At 41.0% G+C, this 14,012-nt stretch overlaps 1 protein-coding gene across 3 annotated transcripts in view; it reads right to left on the minus strand.

The window, feature by feature from the left end:
• Positions 1-14,012, minus strand: part of FBXW5 (F-box and WD repeat domain containing 5) — a 256,286-nt gene that overhangs the window by 14,325 nt on the left and 227,949 nt on the right. For all 3 annotated transcript variants that reach the window (XM_053695329.1, XM_053695327.1, XM_053695328.1), the window contains exons 7-8: positions 8,504-8,651; positions 2,676-2,888 (exon numbers count right to left, since the gene is read on the minus strand). In XM_053695329.1, the coding sequence (XP_053551304.1) occupies positions 2,676-2,888; positions 8,504-8,651 (361 nt within the window). The remainder of the gene's footprint in view (positions 1-2,675; positions 2,889-8,503; positions 8,652-14,012) is intronic.

Below are 14,012 nucleotides of genomic sequence, written 5' to 3' on the forward strand. Positions count from 1 at the left end.
GGTTTGTACAATTTTGAGAAAGAACCTGTATATATTGAGACAAGATTAGATACTCAGTGAAGTGGTGGATACCTGTAAGTTTGTGCCAAAGAAAGCTCCAACCCTATCCAATAAATTATCACCAAGTCTTGTATGCACTAAAAGTATCAATAACAGGAACTGGTTACATAGTAGAGGTAACTTTAGGTGTGGTATGGGACCATGTTTAACTTGCAATATTATTAGCTCAGGTAATACATTTAGGAGTTATGTCACTCATGAAACATTTGAGAAAAAATGATATGCCAATTGTAGAAGGGAGTTTGTAGTTTATTTATTGGAGTGCAGTTTCTGTAACCAACAGTATGTAGGTCAGACCTCTAAACAGCTCAGATCAAGAATGAGGGAACATATTAGGGACACAAAAAATTACAGTAAGGACTCAGCAGTGGCTAGACACCATTATTCAATACACATGACTAACAAGTTCAATATGAAAGTGAAGGTTATAGACAAAGTTAAAAGCCCAGTAAGGGGTGGAGATAGAATTCCTTGAATCATAAGCTTTTCTTACTTTTTAGAATGATGAATGTATATAACCAACGCATTGTATTTTCGCTTTCATATTATATACGTAATACATGAACCATGTTTAGCACTTGAGAAAGGTTGAATTATGAATATCAGTATATGGGCTTAAGCTTTTGTAAGCTCTGTATATTATTATGTGCAATACGAACTAGGTTTAATCATGGATTAGCATATTGTATGTTTACACTCATTTTCTAGATTGCTGTTTTTTCCTTATTACATGTATGTATAACTTTAATGCGTAATAGCCATTTTTTAGGAGTATGTATTTTTAAATGATTTTACACACAGGATTTGTCAGCTTCCCTTTATATGGAGGGGGTCCGGAACAATCCTTATTCCTATGATTAAGTGCCTTGTAGTGACACGAAACGCGTAGGGAGTTGTTGCATCTTGCCCTATGTTTTAAGTGTGCTTAAATAAAAGCTATGTTTTATTTTTACTTTTAGTGCCTTTTTTGTGCAGCTCTTTGTTTCTTTTGCTGTTTACGAGCAGCTTGCTCAGCCACACTCTGCGTGCACCCCTCGGGGCTGTGTAAACTCGTGACTTCCGGTGGCGTCTTGCTCACTTTCCCTCATTGAGGGTCTGTAGCGACGGTCCTGTTTTCGAATATACATACCTCACATGTTTGAGGCTACCTCTCGTGAGTAGTTCTGAGTTAGGGGATTGGGTTCATGTCTGTTTTATCCATTTTATTTTATTACATGATACTGCACTTAGTCCTGCGTGTGCTCCTCTTTTTCCATAAATATATATATATATATATACATACATACATATATATATACACACACACACACACACACACACATAAACATATGCACACACATACATGCATACACAACACTATCACAGCAACTAATTTCCTAGGTACTTGTAATTAAAAATGTAATTATTTAATTGTATTTTGTGTGGCACAAGTATAATGTAATATGGCTTGCGGTTAGCCCCACCAATAGTGCCTGCCTATCCATATAAAAAATTTAGGTAACCATCTTCCACTTTGCTAAATAAAGGTGGACTGAAAGGTAGTAACAGACAGAAGGCATAAATATGTCACAATGATAAATTAGATGCTATGTAAGACCAAAACACGGTACCAAAATTAACACATAATTTGTTGGGCTCCATTAATATAAACTTAGTGTGGTGGGGGGGGGGGGGGTTAGTTTTAGGGACAGTCTACGTTATTTTTTTTATCATTTAAAAAATCCTTTAAATGCTCTCTAAAGACTTTTCTGTTCAGAGAAGCCTACCACCCAACTCAATAATATTTCTCTTACCTAACAACACTTCCCTCATCTAACTCTGCATTAACATCTTTCTCAATCTTGCCGTCCTTGCCTCCTGTTTCTCAACCTCCTACCCTTCTAGATTGTAAGTTCCCACAGGCAATAGGGCCCTCAATTCCTCCTGTATTATTGTTTTATTTAAATGATCTGTATCCATGGACAGCGCTGCGGAATAGGATGGTGCTTCATAAATAAAGTATAATAATAATAGATAACGCATTTACTTTAGCGCTGCGGAACCTGTTGCTGCTCTATAACCGATAATAATAATACTACCCGTTCCCCAATGATGGGCATAACCCACATTGCTATATTAATAGTTTGTAACCTCTAAGTTTGCCTGTTTCTAAGCCCCTGCTGGCAGCCCCTTATATCAGTGTTTTATTTTGTTTTTTTAAGCTTTTTACAATCTTGCACTACAGTTAGACAGTGCTAGTTCATGTGTGCCATATAGATAACATTATGCTCACTCCCATGGAGAATGATAATGGTTTTACAAGAACCAGCACTGATTGGCTAAAATGCAGGATTGTAAAAAGCTAAAGAAAAATAAAAAATATAAGCACTGAGATAAAGGGCAGTTTGCAGGGGCTTAGATACAGGTAATCATAGAGGTAAAAACAAAATATATTAATAATACAGTGTTGGTTATGTAAAACTGGGAAATGGGTAATAGAGACTTTTTTTAAATCACAATGGTTTTCAAGTAGACTGTACCTTTAACATAATAATAGGTCATCAAAAACAATCACAGTCAGTGTAAAATAGAAGGAAAGCTGTGTGGCTTAGGTCTCCCATCTATCCTCAGCTTACCTTGCCACAAAGTCCTTGCTGACATCCAGGAAGATGAAGAAGCACTCATTATTGGGTGTATAGGCACGATGAGCTCGGAGAGGAGCAGTCACCTCCCTAAGGTTCTTTAGATCAAAGACACGCAATTCTATTTCCTCTGCAATCGGCGGTGGGTACATGGGGTCTGAGATAACAGAGTCTCGGGGCCAGGAACGGCAATTTACATAAAGGTACCTTCAAGATAAGAGGTAAGGGGACAAGTTATTTATATTTCTTAGCGATACGGAATATTGCACCGCTATACAAAAATGTTAATAATAATATACAGGAATAAAAGTCAACCCCTTCACCATAGTAGTGACAAGGGATATCAGACATTACAATCACATGCATGGAGATATCTTACAAGGTCAAATATCAAACAAAAATGGAGCTTTCACTGTGGGGAGAATTGTCAAATTTGTAAAATCTGAATGTGCGCGGTTTAAAAAGCCAACCAATTTTTAACAAAATAATGTAACCCTAAAAAGAAAACGTGAGTTTAGATACGTATGACAGCTAATTATGCAAAAACGTTAGTGGGCGGCTGAAGATTATGCCCACACTAATGGTATAAGGATCAAAAGTATTACATACTAGATCAGAATTATAATCAGAATAAACTTTAGGGTGAGCCACGATAAACACAAATAAAATTATACACTGTCAAGATTTATGTATATTGGCTAAGTACCTAATTAGCACTTACCAAAAACAAAATAAAATATTTCCCTTTATGGGGGATGGACAGAAACCCAAATCCTAGTCTTCTGCCTTTGTTAGGTGGGTATTAGACCCCTTATCTTGTTACAAGCACCTTTTTACATGTAAAAATCAGTAAACATAACGGGAGAGGTACTTGTCGAGTGCTACTTATGAACTGAGTCAAGATCTGGAAATTCTGTACGATTTATATTTTGTTCACACTGACAGACCCCCACCCAGATGAACTGCCAATGCAGTAAAACATAAATTATGCTTACCTGATCATTTCCTTTTCTTCTGATGGAAAGAGTCCACAGCTGCATTCATTACTTTTGGGAAATAAGAACCTGGCCACCAGGAGGAGACAAAGACACCCCAGCCAAAGGCATAAATACTCCTCCCACTCCCCTCATCCCCCAGTCATTCTGCTGAGGAACAAGGAACAGCAGAAGAAATATCAGGGTGAAAGGTGCCAGAAGAAAAAATAAGGACGCCCCCCATAAAATTACGGGTGGGGAGCTGTGGACTCTTTCCATCAGAAGAAAAGGAAATTATCAGGTAAGCATAATTTATGTTTTTCTTCTTAAATGGAAAGAGTCCACAGCTGCATTCATTACTTTTGGGAAAACAATACCTAAGCTATAGAGGACCCTGAATACCAAGACGGGAGGGTACAATAGGCGGCCCATACTGAGGGCACCAGGCCTGAACCTCTACCCATAAAAAACCCTGCTTCGTCCAAAGCCGAGAAAAATCTTAAAGGAAAAGCCCCAAGGACACTGACCCGCAGCTTAGTCCAGAAGCCAAACAAGAGACCGCAAAGCGGACTCGACTGAGCCAACAGTGCTCCAGGAGACACCGTCGCCCAACAGACGGTCCCCCACCACTCACCCCACACTAATGAAGGGGACACCAGCCTAAAACCCCAAGGGGACAAGGCAAAGGAGAACTTGAGGAAATCGAAAGGTCCCCTAATCCATAAACGGAACACCTCCAATAGTGAGCCCAGCTCACAAAGACCCAAATGGGCCCAACAGAAAAAAGGAGGCCCCGCTTCTACCGGGGCAAGACCGGGCACAGAGACAGAAAAGTCTGCTCTCCAACATCCTGCAAGCATTGAAATGCAACTGAAGGCAAAGTCCTGAACATAGAATACTAAAGTATTCAACCACAAAAAAATGTGTAACAGACCTGGGCGAAAACCCCCTAGTCGAGAACACAGAGGCCATATCAGGACGACACTGAGGGTACTTGCGAGGAAGTAGAAGCAGCCAAGTAAGAAACAGACTGCAAAAGCAAACCCCAGACAGAGGGCACGCTCTAGGCAACCTAAGCCGCTGGACCTACACACAGGTCTCTAAAAGGGGGACACCAAACCTCAAATCGAGGCCCCCTGAGAAGGAGAGTATACACTCAGAGCCCGAAGGAAGCGTAAACCCTTTTCTGTAAATCTAGGAAGCTAGTTGAAAGGTACATCTATAGCCAGCAGACTGAGCTAACAGGATAGATCTCAACAAAACTCAACACATCCAGAGGAGTATGCAACCTGAACGCAACGCCTGAGACCGCTCAGCCATCCTAACTGTCACACCCACACTCAGCTGGACCAACCCAGCCTCAGGGATCCAAAACAGGGGAACAGAAGAATCCCGAAAATGGTACAGGAACGAGCGTGAGGATAGCACAGCCATCCCCACAGAGTACAGGTACAACCCTACTCTAAAACAGACGACAATGCCGTAGTCCCAAGGCTCTACCTAACAAGTCTTACTTGGAGCCATCAAGACTCCAGGGGGGGCAAAACAATTCCACCTTTCCACCTCCCATCCAGGAGAAGCCCCAATAAAGGACTCCATCTCCATAGGGAGGAGAATATCCCCTAAAGAAAATGGATGAAGCTGGAAAGGCAACAAGTGTCCTCAAGGCCCAATACCACCAGCTAATGGGTAGATAAATCCCAAACACAGATGTCCTAGAAAATGACCCCCCCAACAAGTAGCTTACCAAGCAGAGATGCAGCCAACCCATTTGCCTGCAGAGCAGGGAATCCACGGGTTACACTGGCAAGCTGACCAAGGGAATGCAACCCTAAGGCGCACCAGAATTTGGGCATCCAGCGCTAGCAGCTGGGTATGGACCAACAACCCTTAAGGCGCAAAGCCACAAAGCTAACCACTAGGTTACATGGGTTACTTTGTTGCAATGAGTAATAAAAACTCCAAAAACCAGGCCAACCATGAACAGGTCAGGTAGATGGAGCAAATACATAGCCCAAGTTCCCACTGTGGAACACCCCGACCAGCCCTGAGATCCAAGATTCCAAAACAACCCAAGACTGGGTCAGGAAAAAGCCAAGCAAAGCCTCAGCAACCGGAAGTCTCAGGGAGAAAAACAGGTCTGGGGACCGAATAGTTCAGGCAAACCTTAGAACTGAACACCCCAACTGGCCCAAAAAGCAAGACACAAGGGATATAGATGCATATCCAGAGTATCTGGATAGCGAGAAGAACTCGAAAGCTCCAACCAAAGGAAGGAAACACCCCTAGCTAAAGTCCAACGCTCCAAAGAGCAAGGCGAGAAGTCGTATGAAGAGACTTCTCAAAGCCTCAGGACAACACAAGGGATACCTCGAGGTCAAAAACACCCTTCTAGCAGGGCTAAACACCCCATATCACCTCCACACAGAGAAATGCGCTAAAGCCTTTCCAGCTCCGGGAAACCCTGAGCTAAAGAAAGTCCCCACAGGGATCAACCATCCCCCGGAAACGTAGATCACTAAAAGGAGATCTAACTCACCCGGAGACAATAGAAGAAGACCCAAAAGTCTCCTAACTCAGTCAGACAGTACATGTCAAGAGTAAGAGCTGCATCTAAATTACACTATAAACAGCTTACACGCACACCTGCAAGGTGACAAGAGCCGCAACTGGTTTCAAACTGCAAACCTTCCGCATGCTAGACAGCTATCCTTCAGCTGTTGGATCAAGCCCCTAGAGAACAAATCCAGAGCCCCAAAACTGAAAGCCAAACCACTCAAACTGCGGTAAAGGGGCGCTAAGCCCTCCAACCCTCCACCACATGGGGGAGGAAACTCTTAGGTCCTGATGATATCAGATAGAGTGACGCAGCAGAAAGTCCCCTGACCAAGTCATCTATGACCGAAGGCTATAAGGACTGAAACAATCCTTCCCGCCTCACGGACCCACAGGTACTTTCGAATGCTTAGTTGAACATGTAAACCAATGATAACCTGAGCACTCATCGCTTCTACTGAACCAGCCGAGCAGAACAGCGCCACATGTCTGAACAGCCGCAAGACAGAACGAACCCAACTGGACCAGCCTGCACTCAGGGTCCTAACTGGCAAGCTGCCTAAAACCTCCCTCAGAGGGGAAGGAAGAAAAACAGACAACTTTAACATAGAACTAACATGTCCAAAACAACTTCCGAAGAAATAATAGAGAGTATCGATCCCAGAAGGTTCCCGAAGGATGTCTTTTATCGATAACAAAATAAAAGACATCCCATCGGATACAAATAAAATATAAGGCAACCCGGAGGTTAACGCCTAAAAAGACACAAGCCTACCCGCAGGACCAGCCAAACGGAGCCCTATCTTCCATAAACTGGGAAAGATATCAATAAAATGACAATCAGGAGATTACCTCATCCCCACATGTCTACTGAGGTGCCCCATTCGAATTAACAGACTGAAAATCCCCGTATCTGGCAAGGATAGGGTCATGTAATAACTGAAAAACATGTCTGAGCAATACGCAAAGGGGTGCAATCCTGTAATGAAAGGCACAACACTTAGGGACAGCTACACCCGCAGGAAACTGTAGAGGCCCTCCCCAAGGCGGAAGACCCGGGACAATAGGGCACGAGCAAAAGCGCAAATAAATGTCTGGACTCTGCAGACGAGTAATCCCCAACATTATGTGGAAGCGAAAACGTGCTGCAACCTCCGGGGGGAACACGCCACCCTGCATGGAGGAATCATAAACTAGGTTACCCGCATGTGTAGAAGTATGGATAGGTAGGGAACTCGCCGCTCGGAGGACAGGACCCCCAGAGGCGGATGGCTCAGCTGACCCCTGATTCCCCGAGCCCGAGGAACAAGGCACTCTCCTATGGCATATGGAACAAAACTGGTTGACATGCGTCAACGAGGCCAAACCGGATTTGTCACCGGACACAGAATCTGAATTTAAAATAGTCTCAGTATCAGAATCCTCCGTAACTGAATCTGAAATTTGCACAGTCTCAGCATCAGAATCCTCTATAACTGGATAAAGGATATACAAATATGGACTAAAGTAGTAAAACAAAAACAGCACCTGACACCCACAATGGCTGGGGCACTCACCACCTCCTGTGACCAGACCCCTGCGGACTAGAATATTTCCTTCGCCACACAGTCGGGAATGTGGAAATGGAGGACGGAGCGTAACCACGCCCGACCACAAGGTGAACCGTACAGTCAAAAAAAGCGCACCCAACCATAAGATAGCGCCAAAGGCTTCAATGTTCCAAACCACGAGCCCAGTAAACATCACAAATAAGCAGTTTGAATCACATAACAAACATGATTATAAACCCCCCTGTTCAATAACCCCCCTCAGGAGATATTAACCCTTGATTCCAAGATACTAAAGGAGACTCACTGAGACCCTTATGATAAGTTAGACCTGCAAGGTGGGAGCCTCTCGGGAAAACATTCATATTACAGTACATTCATGAATAAAGTAAAGTGAAACGATCTTACCGGAATCTACGCCGTGCAACAGGAACACGGCCCTTCAAGTGTGACGGATAGTAGCATCGCCTCCGCCATGGACTTAAGAGAAGAAAGCAGGCAGCGGAGCGAAGTTCAACAACGCCGATTGCTTGAGGAGCTGTTAACATGAGTTGGGTTCTTATTTCCCAAAAGTAATGAATGCAGCTGTGGACTCTTTCCATTTAAGAAGAAAATACAATATTAAAAGTTGTGAACTTACTAATAATGGTCATCAGCTGCTAGGTAGAAATACTAATTTTACTGATCAGCCAATTAGCATTAGTAGAATGTATCTATCAACCAATGAGAAAAGTGACTGTGCTACCTGTGGTCCGGGGACAGTCCCATTCCTATGATGTGACCATGGATGTTGATTATATGATCCAGGGTATCAAAAAACTCATTGGGACCCCGTTCCTCACCCAATACTGGCCCCACCGTTGTCATTTGATGTGGAAGTAGCTGTTTGATACCTGCAGAAAATAAATCACATCAGACAAAACAGGAACAAATATGCAAATACAACATATTATTTTTAGAAGTTGACAAGATGTTGTTAATAAGCATCAGTGTATGTATAATTAAAGGGATAGTCAAGTCCAAAAAAAAAACCTTTCATGATTTAAATAGGGAATTTACTTTTATCAACAATTTTGCTTTGTTCTCTTGGTATTCTTAGTTGAAAGCTAAACCTAGGAGGTTCATATGCTAATTTCTTAGACATTTAAGACTGCCTCTAATCTGAATGCATTTTGACCACTAGAGGGCATTAGTTCATGTGTTTCATATGATAAACATTGAGCTCATGCACGTGAAGTTACCATGGATTGAGCACTGATTGGCTAAAATGCATGTCTGTCAAAAGAACTAAAATAAGGGGGCAGTTGCAGAAGCTTAATCACAGAGGTAAAAAGTGTATTTCTATAAGTGTTGGTTATGCAAAACTGGGGAATGGGTAATAAAGGGATTATCTTTCTTTTTAAACAACAAAAATTCTGGTATTGACTGTCCCTTTAAGCTTTCAAAAATCTATCTATTAAAGATAGTGTATGCAATTTTAAACAACTGTTATCAAATTGACTTTGTTCTTTAGCTAAAAAAAAGCATACTAAGGTATGCTCATGAGAAGCAATGCACTGCTAGGAGTTAGCTTCTGATTGGGGCTGCAAATAGATGCCTCTTGTTATTGGCTCGCCCAACGTGTTCAGTGCTCTCGCTACAACAAAAGACACCCAAAGGGGAAAGCGCTGATTGGAGAACAGTTTAATTGTTGAGCTCACAGAAAAATTGACATTTGAAGTAAGCAGCAGAGCACGGCGAATTTGAATTTCATATCTTTATTAAAAAGTAAGTTATAGCGCATCTTCATTACAACTGATAAATTAAACCCCCATCTAAAATTCTAGCTCCGATTTTATAAAGGGGAGAGAGTTTAACATCACTATAAGTTTATTTCCCAGGGAAGAAGTTCTTGATTTACGTTTTTTTAACAAATTTGTAAATATTAATAATAAAATAAAGAAGGAGAACCCATACGTATAAGACATTTATGTGACGTATAAAAGGCAAGTTAGTCACAAATGACGCCATACTTGATGTGATAGAACAAAAGTGAAGAGTCATAAGATGAATCACAAATGACCATTGTTATACAGGATATGATGAAGCAAAAAAAAAGAATCTATAAAAGGAAATAATACATAAAATATACTGTAAAAAATGTAACTTCAGTTGAGTCATTATAGAATGCATGTAAGTAGCTGTCAGTATGTGCACAAGAACATTCCTTGTTTGCTTTGTCCCTGGGGGAATAGCTGATCGGAACCTAGAAGGAAACACCCTTTAAAGGGGACATGAAACCCAACATTTTTCTTTATCTTATTTTTCATGATTCTAATAAACTTTCCAATTTACTTATTTGATCCAATTTGCTTCATTCTCTTCGTATCCTTTTTTTGAAGAAGCAGCTATGCACTATTGGGAGCTATCTGAAGACACCTGGTGAACCAATGAAAAGAGGCATTTTTGTTCAGCCACAAATCAGCAGCTACTGCCCAGTAATGCATTGCTGCTCATGAGCCTATCTAGATATGCTTTTTAAATAAGGATAATAAGTGAATGAAGTAATTTAGATAATACAAGTAAATTGGAAAGTTGTTTAAAATCACATGCTCTGTCTGAATCATGAAAGAAACATTTTGGGATCCATGTCCCTTTAATGCCCTCATTGCACCAGTCATTCTACTAACTAATGCTGTGTAGCATTATCCTACAGACAAAAAGGGGTCTCTCATTATTAAAGGGACATAAAACCCAAATATTTTCTTTCATGATTCAGATCGAACATGCAATTTTAAACAACTTTTAATTAGAATTCTAGTATCTGATTTGCTTTGCTCACTTGTTATCCTTTGTTAAAAATTATACCTTGGTAGGCTAGCTCCTGATTGGTGGATGAATTTATATGACAGTTGTCATTGGCTCACTAGATGTGTCCAGCTAGCTCCCAGTAGTGGGGGGGGGGGGGGTATGCTATTTTCTTCTTGCAGTGGGTGTTCCAGTAACCTTTTAAACAGAGCTAAACTGGGAGCTTCTAAGTAAGTTTTTAAACTGTTTTATACTGGATTTTTATATCAGTATCTGTGCATCGTATTTTTTATAGTAGTGTCTATTACATGCACTTATATGAAAATTGGTGTATTACTGTCTCTTTAAGTTCAACCGGCTCTCCAATGTTAAGGTGCTCATTAACTAATTTCTTTCAAAGTTAGTAGTGTTGTGGGCACCAACAGTGATAAATTTGAAGTTAAAGGGATAGGAAAGTCAAAACTAAATTTGCATGATTCAGACAGAGCAGGTCATTTTAAGTCACTTTTAAATTCACTTCTATTTTGAAATGTGCTTCGTTCTCTTAGTATCCCTTGTTAAAAAATGAATATGCACATATCATACATTAGTGGGAGCTGCTGCTAATTGGTGCCTGCACACGTTTGTCTCTTGTGATTGGCTAAATAGATATTTTCAGCTTCCTGTCAGTAGTGCAATGCTGTCCCTTCAGCAATGGATAACAAGAGAATGAAGAAAAAATTTGATAATAGAATTAAATTGGAAAGTTGTTTAAAATTGTATGTTCTATCTGAATCATAAAAGAACATTTTGGGTTTTACTATCCCTTTAAAGGGGACGTGAAAATAAATAATCTTTCATGATTCAGATAGAACATTTTTAAACAACTTTACAATTCCCTTCTGTTATCAAATTTGCTTCATTCTCTTGTTATCCTTTGTTGAAGGAGCAACCATGCACTACTGGGAGCTAGCTGAAATCCAATGATAAGATGCATAGATGTGCAGCCACCAATCAGCAGCTTTTGAGCCTACTGAGGTATACTTTTTTAACAAAGGATACAATAAGAATGAAACAAATTAAATGATAGAAATACATTGGAAAGTTATTTAAAATTGCATCTGGGGAAAAAAAGCTGAACACAACTTGTGAGCCAATAACAAGAGGAATATGAGTGCAGCGACGGATCAGCAGCTAACTCCGAGTAGTGCATTGCTGCTCCTGAGTCTACTTAGATATGCTCTTCAACAACAAATATCAAGAGAACAAGGCATTATTAGATAATAGAAGTAAATAGTGAAGTTGTTAAAAATGGCATACTCTATCGGAATTGTGAAAGAATAAAATGTGGGTTTCATGTCCCTTTAAAAGTAGACTCTTGGAGTTATTAACTGTTTAAAAAAAAAATCTTTTCCCATTTAATAACTTTACAAACAATTTATTGAATCTACAGCAAAATCAGCGGCAGGAATCTTTATGACATTTGTCATGCAGAAAGATTTTATTATCTACAAGGTGCTTTTCTTATGACCAGGGGGAGAAAAAAGAGCAGTGATTCCCGAGGAAGAAAGGTTTAAAGGGACAGTAAAGTCAAAAACGAAGTATATGCTTACCTGATAAATTTCTTTCCGGGCACGGAGAGTCTACAATTTCATTCAAATTACCAGGAGTTGAATTCCCACTAGTAATTGGAATGAAATTGTGGACTCTCCATGCCACAGGAAATAAATTAAACTTTCATGATTCAGATAGAGCACACAATTTTAAACAACTTTCCAATTTACTTCTGTTAAGAAATTTGCTTTGTTCTCTTGGTATCTTTTATTGAAGAGTAAAACTAGGTAGGCTCATAAGAGCTCAGGAGTGTGCACGTGTCTTTAGTACTCTATAGCAGCAGTGTTTTGTAACATTATTTGTAGCTTTCTTACATAATGTTGCAATACACTGCTGCTATAGAGTACTAAAGACACGTGCACTTATGAACCAACCTAGTTGTACTCTTCAATAAAAGATACCAAGAGAACAAAGCAAATTTCTTAACAGAAGTAAATTGGAAAGTTGTTTAAAATTGTATGTTTTATCTGAATCATGAAAGTTTAATTTTGACTTTACTGTCCTTTTTACTGTCAACTGAAACAAATAAATCAAGACATGCTCAGCAGCAACCCTGCAGCAAAAGATTATAGGAATTATAGTTCCAGATATGGGTGTGTGCAGTGCTGTCTAGTACCCATAACAGTGTCTGCAGTATGGAAATACATAAATGAATGGCACACAATGTTCCATGCACACACACATGCAAGCGCCTGCTCAGATTGCACACAATGTTCCATGCACACACACATGCAAGCGCCTGCTCAGATTGCACACACACATACAAGCGCATGCTCAGATTGCACACACACAGACAAGCGCCTGCTCAAATTGCACACACACATGCAAGCGCCTGCTCAGATTGCACACACACATACAAGTGCATGCTCAGATTGCACACACACATACAAGCGCATGCTCAGATTGCACACACACATACAAGCGCCTGCTCAGATTGCACACACACATACAAGTGCATGCTCAGATTGCACACACACATACAAGTGCATGCTCAGATTGCACACACACATACAAGTGCATGCTCAGATTGCACACACACATGCAAGCGCCTGCTCAGATTGCACACACACATACAAGTGCATGCTCAGATTGCACACACACATACAAGCGCATGCTCAGATTGCACACACACATGCAAGCGCATGCTCAGATTGCACACACACATGCAAGTGCATGCTCAGATTGCACACACACATACAAGTGCATGCTCAGATTGCACACACACATACAAGTGCATGCTCAGATTGCACACACACATGCAAGCGCATGCTCAGATTGCACACACACATGCAAGCGCATGCTCAGATTGCACACACACATGCAAGCGCATGCTCAGATTGCACACACACATACAAGCGCATGCTCAGATTGCACACACACATACAAGCGCATGCTCAGATTGCACACACACATACAAGTGCATGCTCAGATTGCACACACACATACAAGCGCATGCTCAGATTGCACACACACATACAAGCGCATGCTCAGATTGCACACACACATACAAGTGCATGCTCAGATTGCACACACACATACAAGTGCATGCTCAGATTGCACACACACATACATGCGCTTGCTCAGATTGCACACACACATACAAGCGCATGCTCAGATTGCACACACACATACAAGCGCATGCTCAGATTGCACACACACATACAAGCGCATGCTCAGATTGCACACACACATACAAGCGCATGCTCAGATTGCACACAATGCTCCATGCACACACACATACAAGTGCATGCTTAGATTGCACACAATGTTCCATGCACACACACATACAAGCGCATGCTCAGATTGCACACAATGTTCCATGCACACACACATACAAGCGCATGCTTAGATTGCACACAATGTTCCATGCACAC

This window comes from Bombina bombina, chromosome 12, assembly GCF_027579735.1.
Source record: "Bombina bombina isolate aBomBom1 chromosome 12, aBomBom1.pri, whole genome shotgun sequence".
Lineage (NCBI taxonomy): Eukaryota > Metazoa > Chordata > Amphibia > Anura > Bombinatoridae > Bombina > Bombina bombina.